Source organism: Leucoraja erinacea, chromosome 19 (assembly GCF_028641065.1).
Source record: "Leucoraja erinacea ecotype New England chromosome 19, Leri_hhj_1, whole genome shotgun sequence".
Lineage (NCBI taxonomy): Eukaryota > Metazoa > Chordata > Chondrichthyes > Rajiformes > Rajidae > Leucoraja > Leucoraja erinaceus.
In genome coordinates this window covers 1,222,492-1,235,000 of record NC_073395.1, presented here as the reverse complement: position 1 = coordinate 1,235,000, position 12,509 = coordinate 1,222,492, and the positions used below count along the sequence as shown (strand labels likewise).

Sequence of the window (12,509 nt, the reverse complement as noted above, 5' to 3'; positions counted from 1 at the left end):
CGAAGGAAATGTATTGATCAATCGGTGAATTAATTCACATCAGCCTCGACATTCCCCTCAAGGTTATTTACACAAAGCGACGCTGGTGAAAATATCACAGACATTAAAACGCTCTCTACTCCACACGGTTGGGCGGCAGTGAACGTGAGCGTTGATCCACAAATCTGGACAAGCCTTCATACATAAAATGGGGGGATTGAAGCCGGATATTTGAGAGATTAGTTAGTGCTGCATGCTGCACGCCAGATCAGCCTACAAGTTACAAGTGGACAAACATCAGCTCACCGATGGACTCCTCCCGCACCACCTGTGATCTCGGCGAAGGAAGGACACGTCTAGTGAGCCTTGTCTTACACCTGTTAATCAGATACACCATTCGCAACACGCTGAATGGAAGCCTTGTTTCCCAGAAGAATCACAAGCTGTGTCAGGTGTATTTCCATTCTAATCAGGGTATAAAGAGTTCCCGCGGCTTAACTTCACAAAACAAACTCCGGGACCATCCAACACTGAATTCTAAATTCGATCTGTAATTAGAACAGGATTTTTTTTCACCCCCAGGGATATGTTTCTGCTGCGGGTTCAGTATCGGAGAATTGTAACAAAGATTCCCCTTACAGCTGATTTCTGGCTACTTCGCTGTAACATCAACACCTTTCGTGTGTGTTTTAAGCAGTCGCAGCGATCTGCAGCATTGGAGTTGAGGCAGTGTCTATTCACTGTGTTACATTTAGATCTGGCTGGAGGCGGAATGTACGAATTAATTCTATTTGGATGCAATGGAAATAGAGCGTCTGGTATAATTCAGAAATAGCAAATAATTCATCGCTGCAGCTGATGCCGGTGTAATGTAATTCTGGCACTGTGCTTCACAAGGGAAGGGAAGGGCGGGGGAATGGGCAACGTTTCGGGGTCGAAATCCTTCTGGAAATAAATAGGCAACGTTTCGGCCCGAAACGTTGCCTATTTCCTTAGCTCCATAGATGCTGCCTGACCCGCTGAGTTACTCCAGCACTCTGTGAAACGTCACCTATCCATGTTCTCCACAGATGCTGCCTGACCCACTCAGTTATGGTGCAGCAGCATCTATGGAGCTAAGGAAATAGGCAACGTTTCGGGCCGAAATCCTTCTGGAAATAGGCAACGTTTCGGCCCAAAACGTTGCCTATTTCCTTAGCTCCATAGATGCTGCCTGACCCACTGAGTTCCTCCAGCGCGTTGTTTTTGAGGAATAAGACTTTCCTTATTCCTCCCAGCCTGTCCCATTCACAAATAGCGGTGCCTATTTGTACCATCGACTTACTTCCCAAGAAACAAATTCTCTAGTATATAAAAATAAGAGGAAATCCTTACACAGGTCTAAGTAATAGCGGAGCCAGGGGATATGGGGAGAAGGCAGGAACGGGGTACTGATTGGGGATGATCACATTGAATGGCGGTGCTGGCTAGAAGGGCCGAATGGCCTCTACTCCTGCACCTATTGTCTATTGTAATATTAAAACAATCTCCCCAAAAGGCAGTAAGTAGAGTTGGTTCCAAGGGACATTCTCAAGGAAAAGTGATAATTCGTGTGATTTCTGGTTAAACCACATCTTATTGGGAATTTTGATTTGCTATTATTTATAACTTGAGATTGTTTAGTTTAGTTTAGAGATAATGCATGAAAACAGGCCCTTCAGCCCACCGAGTCCACGCCGACCAGCGATCCCCGCACACATTAGTTCTACCTTATCCCACTTTCTGACACATAGAAACATAGAAACATAGAAATTAGGTGCAGGAGTAGGCCATTTGGCCCTTCGAGCTGCACTGCCATTCAATATGATCATGGCTGATCATCCAGACACATGAGGGGCAATTAACCTACAAATACATCCACATGTGTTGGGGATGTGGGAGGAAACCCACATGGCCACAGGGAGATCATGCAAACTCCACACAGACAGCACCAGAGGTCTGGATTGAACCCGGGTCTCTGGCACTGTGATGCAGCAGCTCTACCTGCTGTGCCACAACTCATCTAACTCCCTTTTGCTGATCAGGAATGAATCCACATTTAAAAACAAATATTCTCACAGTCCACTCCAGAGGCCAGTGATCCATAACAAGAAATATTGTTGGAACCTGTTCCTATTCTTGCCTTGACATCTTTTCTAATTCATTTATTTGTGACTGTGAGATGCTGGAATCTTGAGCAAAACGCTCAGTGCTGGAGGAATCCAGTGGACCAGGCAGCATCTGTAGAGGGACTTTTTTCAGAACTGTCATGTTGTCATGAGGCGCTGATATTTCCAGAATTCAACATGTGACCAGTTGAACCACCAGAGGCATCTCAGCTTCTCTCTAAACTCACAGTGGGGAAAACTGGATAGTTCCTGAATGCATTTAGTGATCACCGATGTGAAATTAACCTGCATTTGTTCGGGTTGGAGGTGGACAAACAAGCAGAGAGAGATAGATGGTAGACAAAAATGTTGGAGAAACTCAGCGGGTGCAGCAGCATCTATGGAGCGAAGGAAATAGGTGACGTTTCAGGCCAAAACCCTTCTTCAGACTGGGAGAGATAGATGTTTGATTAATACAGGTGTCAGGGGTTATGGGGAGAAGGCAGGAGAATGGGGTTAGGAGACAGAGATAGATCAGCCGTGGTTGAATGGCAGAGTAGACTTGATGGGCCGAATGGCCTAATTCTGCTCCTATTCCTTATGACAAGTTTTATGACTCCATTTCTCAGACCCTCTCTCACACCTCCCGCTGCTGAAAGACTCATCCATGCCTTCATCTCCTCCCGACTGGACTATTGCAACTCACTTCTCCATGGCATCAGCTCCACCTACATCAACCGACTCCAACTGGTCCAGAACGCAGCTGCCCGACTCATCACCCAAACCAAATCCTGGCATCACATCACTCCAGTCCTCAAACAACTTCACTGGCTTCCCATCTCCCACCGGATCAACTACAAAATCCTGATCCTCACCTACAAAGCCCTCCACCATCTCCCCCCCCCCCCCCATATCTCACTGACCTCCTCTCCCCCTACCAACCCTCACGGTCCCTCAGATCCACATCAGCTGGTCTCCTCTCCATCCACAAGTCCAACCTCCGCAGTTTTGGGGACAGAGCCTTCTCCAGGGCAGCTCCCAGGCTCTGGAACTCCCTCCCCCAACTGATCCACAATTCCGTGTCCCTCACCATCTTCCAGTCCCGCCTCAAGACCCATCTCTTCACCTCTGCCTATCCTTAGCCCCACGTCCCCCTCCCTTTTCATCTGTGCATTAATTGCCTCATATTGTGTTTTGAATTGTATTCTGTCTTTACTTTGTGTACTAGTCATGTCTCTACTATTTATTTCATTCCCCTTACATGTTTTTCCTCTACCTGCTAAATTTTTGTAAGGTGTCCTTGAGACTCTTGAAAGGCGCCCATAAATAAAATTTATTATTATTATTATTTCATTTTCTAGGCTTCAATAGCGAACCAGCATTAACCTGACTGCTACAACCTCACACTTGCTCGGGTTAAACTTCATCTGCCATTTCTCAGCCCACATTGCCAACCAATACATCCTCCCATGTGTAGGGAGGAACCACAGATGCTGGTTTAAACCGAAGGCAGACACAAAGTGCTGGAGTAACTCAGCGGGCCAGGCAGGATCTCTGGAGAAACGGAATATGTGGCGTTTCGGGTTGGAATCCCTCTCTGTACAAACTATCACAAAGAATGTCCTGCTTCAAGCTTGCATGTTGCTTTTCATATTGCGACATACTGCTGTTGCTCACAACAGGGTCAAGAGGTCCACCTCTGGGCCACATAGAACCAGAAATGTTCAGGGCCAACTTCAGGCTCATCCACCATGGCAGAGGACTTGTGGACCATTTAGTTTCCCTGCTGGCTCTATCATTCATATCAAGCTCTTCATTGGAATTGCAAGACAATGTTAGGCCATCACGACACAGCAGAAAGGGGCTGATACCAACACCTGCTCTCCTGTTCCTCCTTGTTTTCATCTTCTGCTTCTTCCCACCTCTACTTCACAACCCTGTGTAGGGGCCGTGCCAGCACAAGAACAATGCAAGTCTGTCCAAACTCACCTTGGAGCCAATAACCTTTAATCCACACCAAAACCTCAGCACCCTTCCTGGAATGTGGCAACCAGAACTACACGCAAAGCTGTAACTGTGGCAGAAGCTGCACCCTGACTTCCTGACCTTTATACTCAATCATCTGACTAATGAAGGCAAGCAAACCATACAGCTTCCTAACCACTCTGTTTACTTGTGTTGCAACTCTCAGGCAGTTATGGATTTGGTCCCAACCAACTCTGAATACCAATGCAGTTAAGATTCTTCCTTTAACGGTAGACTTTCCCCCTTACAATCAAACTACCAAAGTGCAACACCTCACACCAGTTCATAAGGTCATAGGCGATAAGAACAGAATTAGGCCATTCGGCCCATCAAGTCTACTCTGGCTGATCTATCTCTCCCTCCTAACCTAATTCTCCTGCCTTCTCCCCATAACCTCTGACACCTGTACTAATCAATAAAATAAATCCTAGTTTGGATTCATCTGCATCTGCCGTTTCTCTGCCCATATTGCCATTAAATGTGATACCCTCCCATGGTTGACTCCCCAAGTCATACAATGCTGCCTCCTCACAGGTACATCAGTACCACACTAATGATCTTGACTTGGATTCACCAGTAACCTCCTGATCTCTGCACACTTCAGACATGTACAGCATGTGAATGGTGAATCTAGTATACATGGCAGTCCATTGGATTTATAATGGTGACCCCTCAACCACATGCTGCATAAACTATGGACAAGGAACTGCAGATGCTGGTATACAAAAAAAAGCACACAAATAACTCAGCAGGTCAGGCAGCATCTCTGGAGAACATGGATAGGTGACATTTCGGGTCGAGACACTTCTTCAGGCTGATAGGTAACGATTCGGGTTGGGACATTAATTCAGTACTCCCAACCCAAATCATCGTCTACCCATGTTCTCCAGCGATGTTGCCTGGCCCGCTGAGTTACTCCAGCAGTGAAGAAAGCTAATGGCACATTGGCCTTCATAACAAGGGGAGTTGAGTATAGGAGCAAAGAGGTCTTTCTGCAGTTGTACAGGGCCCTAGTGAGACCACACCTGGAGTATTGTGTGATGTTTTGGTCCCCTAATTTGAGGAAGGACATTCTTGCTATTGAGGGAGAGCAGCGTAGGTTCACCAGGTTAATGCCCGGGATGGCGGGACTGTCATATGTTGATAGAATGGAGCAGCTGGGCTTGTACACTCTGGAGTTAAGAAGGATGAGAGAAGATCTTATTGAAACATATAAGATTATTAATGGTTTGGACACGCTAGAGGCAGGAAACATGTTCCCGATGTTGGGGGAGTCCAGAACCAGGGGCCACAGTTTAAGAATAAGGGGTCGGCCATTTAGAACGAATGAGTTGTGAATCTATGGAATTTCTGCCTCAGAGGGCAGTGGAGGCCAATTCTCTGGATACATAGAAAATAGGTGCAGGAGTAGGCCATTCGGCCCTTCGAGCCTGCACCACCATTCAATATGATCATGGCTGATCATCCAACTCAGTATCCTGTACCTGCCTTCTCTCCATACCCCCTGATCCCTTTAGCCACAAGGGCAACATCTAACCCCTTCTTAAATATAGCCAATGAACTGGCCTCACCTACCTTCTGTGGCAGAGAATTCCACAGATTCACCACTCTTTGTATGAAAAATGTTTTTCTCATAAAAGATTTCCCCCTTATCCTTAAACTGTGACCCCCTTGTTCTGGACTTCCCCAACATTGTGAACAATCTTCCTGCATCTAGCCTGTCCAACCCCTTAAGAATTTTGTAAGTTTCTGTAAGATCGCCCCTCAATCTTCAAGAGAGAGTTGGGTAGAACTTTAAAAAATAGTGGAGTCAGGGGATATTGGAAGAAGGCAGGAACAGGAGTGTGGGAGGAAACCCGAGCACCCGGAGCAAACCCACGCCGGTCACGGGGAGAACGTACAGACTCCATACAGACAGCACCCGTAGTCAGGATCGAACCCGGGTCTCTGGCGCTGCATTCACTGTAAGGCAGCAACTCTACCGCTGAACCTGCGCCAATTCTTACACAAATCAGCATAACAAGTGTAGAAACACAATAACACAATAAACACAATTCAATACATCAATAGAAACAGTGATATGCGGGGAAGGAGATGAGTTGAACTCGGCAGCATGATGCTTGGCGCAGACTTTCCCCTTTAGGTCCGTGTTCGATGCTGAGACAGTCCAGATGTCTTAAGATGGTGAGGCGGGCTGGGCTGGACTGGGCTGGTTGGTGCCTTTTACGGTGGCGATTGGTGGGTGGAGGCGGAACGAGAAGTGACGAGCCTGCATTGAGAAGGAAGCTGGATTTATGCAGTGAGTTTGTGGATGGATGCAGTGAGTGCATGTGGAAGCGGCAGAGGCGGCCCGGTGCTTGGCTGAAGGTGTCACTACTTGCAGTGTGCGCTGTGGGCTGTGTGTGCCTGTGTGTCTGTGTGTCTGTGTGTGTGTGTCTCTGTGTGTGTGCTGTGGGTGTGTGTCTGTGTGTGTGTCTGTGTGTGTGTGTGTGTGTGTGTGTGTGTGTGTGTGTGTGTGTGTGTGTCTGTGGGCTGTGTGTGTCTGTGTGTGCGCTGTGGGCTCTGTGTCTGTCTCTGTGTGTGTGTCTGTGTGTGCCTCTGTGTGTGTGTGAGTGAGTGTGTGTGCGCTGTGTGCCTGTGTCTGTGTGTGTCTCTGTGTGTGTGCGCTGTGCGCTGTGTGCCTGTGTGTGTGCCTGTGTGTGTGGGCGGTGAGGACACATGCGCCGCTCCGGTTAGACCCACACACACACACACCCGCTAGCGCTGGCCACTTCGGGGACCCGATACACGGCGGGACCATCATGTCCTCCGACGATACCATCGCCATCTCCATAGAGGACAAGACTTACAATGTCAGCAAGATCAAGCTGATTGAGAAGAGCGACTACTTCCGGGCCCTGTATCAGTCTGGGATGAAGGAATCTGAAGAGGCTTCCATCCATCTACACGGGTTGAGTGTGCAAGGGCTGGAGTTGGTCATTGGATACATCAACACGGCCAAAGTGGACTTTGACAATGATGCATTGGAAGATCTGGTGGAGACGGCATCTTTTCTCCAAGTGACTTCCATATTGAAGCTGCTCCTGTCTGAGGTCAAGGTGGACAATTGTGTGGAGTTGTACAGATTGTCGGAAACTTATGGCATTGACGATCTGATGAGTGCCACCCTGCGATTCATGTCTTGCCACTACCACCCCATGGTGAGGAGGCCAGAGTTCAGGCGACTGCCCAATGCCCTGCGTCGGCAGGTGATGGACATGCGTTTCAAAGGGACCGCCGTGTTGGTTGTGTTTGGAGATTTCTTCAGCACCTCCCTGAACCTGACTCCAGATGAGCCCTGGTCCATGCTGAAGTACGATGAGATAGCCCTGAGGTGGGTGCCTCTGGACAGTGGACTCCCCCCCGACATGGTCAACGTCAGAGGCTACGGCTCCACGGTGTTGAACAATTATCTCTTCATCGTGGGTGGATACAGGATGACTTGCCAGGAGATCTCTGCGGCTCATTGCTACAACCCCTGCCTCAACCAATGGAATCAGATTTCATCAATGAATCAAAAAAGGTACCACATTAAACAAGGTCCTTCTGCAGTTGTACAGGCCCTAGTGAGCAGTTGTACAGGGCCCTAGTGAGACCACACCTGGAGTATTGTGTACAGGGCCCTAGTGAGACCACACCTGGAGTATTGTGTACAGGGCCCTAGTGAGACCACACCTGGAGTATTGTGTACAGGTGTACAGGGCCCTAGTGAGACCACACCTGGAGTATTGTGTACAAGTGTACCCACACCTGCAGTCCCCTAGTGAGACCACACCTGGAGTATTGTGTACAGTTTTAGTCTCCAAATTTGTGGAAGGACATCCTTGCTATTGAGGGAGTGCAGCGTAGGTTCACCAGTTTAATTCCCGGGATGGCGGGACTGTCATATGCTGAGAGAATGGAGCGGCTGGGCCTGTACACTCTGGAGTTTAGAAGGATGAGAGGGTATCTCATTGAAACATATAAGATTATTAAGGGTTTCGACACGCTAGAGGCAGGAAACATGTTCCCGATGTTGGGGGAGTCCAGAACTAAGGGTCACAATAAGGGGGAAGCCATTTGGAACAGAGGTGAGGAAACACTTTTTCTCACAGAGAGTTGTGAGTCTGTGGAATTCTCTGCCTCAGAGGGCGGTGGAGGCGGGTTCTCTGGATACTTTCAAGAGAGAGTTAGATAGGGCTCTTAAAGATAGCGGAGTCAGGGAATATGGGGCGAAGGCAGGAACGGGGTACTGATTGGGGATGATAAGCCGTGATCACATTGAATGGCGGTGCTGGCTCGAAGGGCCTCTACTCCTGCACCTATTGTCTATTGTGTACGGTATCCTTGCCATCATCAGTCAGGGCACTGAGTATAAGAGTCAGGAAGTGATGATGCAGCTCCATGGGACTTGGAGTATTGTGTGAAGTTCTGATCGTCCTATGACAGGAAACACACGGAGAATTTGGACAGACTTTGATTGTTTTCTCTTGAATGCCGGAGACCTGATAGAAGGATATGAAATGAGAGGTGTAGATAGGGTAGACAGTCAGAACCTTTCCCCACAAATTCTAGAGAGCACAGCAATTAGGTGAGAGGGGCAAAGCTTAAAGGAGATGTGCGGGGCAGGGTTTAGAAACATAGAAATTAGGTGCAGGAGTAGGCCATTCGGCCCTTCGAGTCTGCACCACCATTCAATATGATCATGGCTGATCATCCAACTCAGTATCCTGTTCCTGCCTTCTCTCGATACCCCCTGATCCCTTTAGCCACAAGAGCCACATCTAACACCCTCTTAAATATAGCCAATGAACTGGCCTCAACTACCTTCTGCGGCAGAGAATTCCAGAGATTCACCACTCTCTGTGTGAAAAAGGTTTTCCTTATCTCGGTCCTAAAAGATTTCCCCCTTATCCTTAAACTTTGACCTCTTGTTCTGGACTTCCCCAACATCGGGAACAATCTTCCTGCATCTAGCCTGTCCAACCCCTTAAGAATTTTGTAAGTTTCTATAAGATCCCCCCTCAATCTTCTAAATTCTAGCGAGTACAAACCGAGTCTATCCAGTCTTTCTTCATATGAAAGTCCTGACATCCCAGGAATCAGTCTGGTGAACCTTCTCTGTACTCCCTCTATGGCAATTTTGATGCCCAGAGGGTGACAATAGCCAATAGACAATAGGTGGAGGAGTAGGCCATTCGGCCCTTCGAGCCAACACCACCATTCAATGTGATCATGGCTGATCATCCCCAATCAGTACCCCGTTCCTGCTTTCTCCCCATATCCCCTGACTCCGCTATTTTTAAGAGCCCTATCTATCCCTCTCTTGAAAGCATCCTCAGAACCGGCCTCCACCACCCTCTGAGGCAGAGAATTCCACAGACTAACCACCCTCTGTGAGAAAAAGTGTATCGTCGTCTCTGTTCTAAATTAGGGTGGTGATTGCCCAGGGCCTGGATTGTGCAGCAGGGGGTGGTAGAGGCAGGTACGATCGTGATAAACAAACAAAGTAACTAAAACACAAATGTGGGAGGAAAGTTGGAGCATCCAGAGGAAAGCCACGTGGTTACATGGTGAACGTACAAACTCCACACAGACAGCACCCGAGGTCAAGAGAGGGTGCAGCGGAGGGTTACCAGAATGATGCCTGGATTAGGGGGACATTAACTACACGGAGAGGTTGGACATGGTTCTCTGGCTCTGTAAAGCAGCAGCTCTACCCGCTGCTGCGCCACTGTGCCATCCTAATTATGGGCGGGCAAAAATATTCCCTTGTCCTACAGTGCCCACCACCACCACATATCATGTTTAAGAAGGAACTGCAGTTGCTGGAACAATCGAAGGTAGACAAAAATGCTGGAGAAACTCAGCGGGTGCAGCAGCATCTATGGAGCTAAGGAAATAGGCAACGTTTCGGGCCGAAACCCGGAAGGGTTTCGGCCCGAAACGTTGCCTATTTCCAGAAGGATTTCGGCCCGAAAAGTTGCCTATTTCCTTCGCTCCATAGATGCTGCCTCACCCGCTGAGTCTCTCCTGCATTTTTGACCACACCACACATCATGTTACATTTCACTGCTGCGTTCTATGTTCTCGATGAAGCAGAGTTCACTGAAAAAAAAATGAAATGCTCAGCATTTTATATCATTTTGCTGTTTCTTTCAGATCAAATTTTAAGCTTGTGGCCGTCAGTGGAAGGCTATACGCCGTGGGTGGCCAGTCCCTTTGCAATGTCGAGTGCTACAATCCTGAGATGGATTGGTGGAGTTTTGTAGCCTCGATGCCACACCCTCTGGTGGAGTTCTCAGCTTGTGAGTGCAGAGGAATGATCTACGTCATAGGCGGATACACGGCACGTGGTGAGTCCTCAGCTGTCCCCAGCATTGCTTTCAAGGTCATGCGATGGGAGCAGAATTACATAGAAACATAGATAATAGGTACAGGAGTAGGCCATTCGGCCCTTCGAGCCTGTACCGCCATTCAATATGATCATGGCTGATCATCCAACTCAGTATCCCATCCCTGCCTTCTCTCCATACCCCCTGATCCCCTTAGCCACAAGGGCCACATCTAACTCCCTCTTAAATATAGCCAATGAACAGGCCTCAACTACCCTCTGTGGCAGAGAATTCCAGAGATTCACCACTCTCTGTGTGAAAAAAAAAATTCTCATCTCGTTCCTAAAAGATTTCCCCCTTATCCTTAAACTGTGTCCCCTTGTCCTGGACTTCCCCAACATTGGGAACAATCTTCCTGCATCTAGCCTGTCCAACCCCTTAAGAATTTTGTATGTTTCTATGAGGAGTAGGCCATTTGGCCCTTCGAGCCATTCAATGTGATCATGGCTGATCATCCCCAATCAGTACCCCGTTCCTGCCTTCTCCCCATATCCCCTGACTCTGCTATCTTTAAGAGCCCTATCTAACTCTCTCTTGAAAGTATCCAGAGGACCTGCCTCCACCGCCCTCTGAGGCAGAAAATTCCACACTCACCACTCTCTGTGAGAAAAAGTGTTTCCTCGTCTCCGTTCTAAATGGCTTACCCCTTATTCTCAAACTGTGGCCCCTGGTTCTGGACTCCCCCAACATCGGGAACATGTTTCCTGCCTCTAGTGTGCCCAAGCCCTTAACAATCTTATATGTTTCAATGATGGATGCTTTTTTTATGAGAGTCCCCACAAGACCTGACCTCATTCAGATGCGGATCTCAAATCTGCCAATGGTTTGTGTCACCCCATGTGTGTTTTCCGTTATAATCGGTGGGAAATGAAAGGGTTTAGACGATTAAAGCGCGTTGAGATTGTTACAGTACGACATGCTTGTTCACAGTTACTCTGTTCATCCTTAAAATCACTTGTAATTCCAGATAGGAACCTGGACATATTGTGCTACTGCCCAGCATCCGACGCCTGGACTGTGTTAGAATCCTGCCAGGTTCATATTCGCAAACAGCAAATGGTTTCTGTGGAAGATACTATTTACCTGGTGGGAGGCTGCCTCCATGAGAAAGGTGCAGGTAGACAGGCCAGTCACACTGAAGACATGCTCACCGTGCAGTCCTATAATGTCGACACCAAACAGTGGCTTTGCCTGAAGGAAAACACATCAAAGTCTGGTCTAAACCTAACGTCTACACTCCACAATGACGGGATCTACATTGTGAGCAAAGATATCACTCTGTCAACCAGCCTAGAGCACCGTGTGTTCCTGAAATACAATATATTCTCAGACAAGTGGGAAGCATTTCGAGGTTTTCCGCCATATGGCCAGAACATTTTACTTTGCTCTCTCTATTACACTAACATGCTGTAATAAGGCATCGCTTGGTGTGAAATACACTTAACATGGCTGCAGCCGGACCACACAAGGCGGGACATTTAGAGGTTGTTTTATTTTTATGCTAAATTGCAGGTGTAAAAGAGATTCAGACCGTCAGGTAGTGTGCAATGCCCCTGTCCCACTTAGGAAACCTGAACGGAAACCTCTGGAGACTTTGCGCCTCACCCAAGGTTTCCGTGTGGTTCCCGGAGGTTGCAGGTGGTTGCCGGAGGTTGCAGGTAGTGGAAGCAGGTAGGGAGACTGACAAAAACCTCCGGGAACCGCACGGAGACCTTGGGTGGGGCGCAAAGTCTCCAGAGGTTTCCGTTCAGGTTTCCTAAGTGGGACAGGGGCATTAAAGAAGTAATTGTTGCACAAACAGTAGATGGCTGCTACACACTAGCACCTTGGTCATGTTGCACTGGGGGACAAAGTCAGCGTCATTGATAAAAGGCGAATAGTAACAATTGTTTTTGGATTACAGATACATAATGCATTATGTATATTGTGAAACAAAGAACAAGCTGTCAGGTACTTACCTGTTTAA

The 12,509-nt window shown here is 47.9% G+C and overlaps 2 protein-coding genes across 2 annotated transcripts in view; one reads left to right on the top strand and one right to left on the bottom strand.

Moving 5' to 3' along the window:
• The window catches only part of LOC129706531 (MANSC domain-containing protein 4-like), a 6,233-nt gene extending 5,379 nt beyond the window's left edge, over window positions 1-854 (bottom strand). Inside the window, exon 1 of the mRNA XM_055650895.1 lies at window positions 1-854. This exon is cut by the window's left edge and continues 740 nt beyond it. The gene's annotated coding sequence lies outside the window, so the exon portion shown is untranslated.
• Window positions 855-6,821: 5,967 nt separating this feature from the next.
• On the top strand, window positions 6,822-12,122 carry klhl42 (kelch-like family, member 42). The gene is made up of 3 exons (XM_055650029.1): window positions 6,822-7,692; window positions 10,311-10,504; window positions 11,511-12,122. Exons 1-3 carry the CDS (start codon window positions 6,932-6,934, stop codon window positions 11,954-11,956), a joined length of 1,401 nt encoding a protein of 466 aa, XP_055506004.1. The 5' UTR covers window positions 6,822-6,931; the 3' UTR covers window positions 11,957-12,122.
• Window positions 12,123-12,509: the final 387 nt, after the last annotated feature.

Excerpts from the sequence above, each read along its gene's own strand:
- klhl42 (XM_055650029.1), top strand. The coding sequence starts at position 6,932 with ATGTCCTCCGACGATACCATCGCCATCTCCATAGAGGACAAGACTTAC. Across the intron at positions 7,693-10,310 it reads TCATCAATGAATCAAAAAAG|ATCAAATTTTAAGCTTGTGG; the intron begins GTACCACATTAA and ends TGTTTCTTTCAG. Across the intron at positions 10,505-11,510 it reads AGGCGGATACACGGCACGTG|ATAGGAACCTGGACATATTG; the intron begins GTGAGTCCTCAG and ends TTGTAATTCCAG.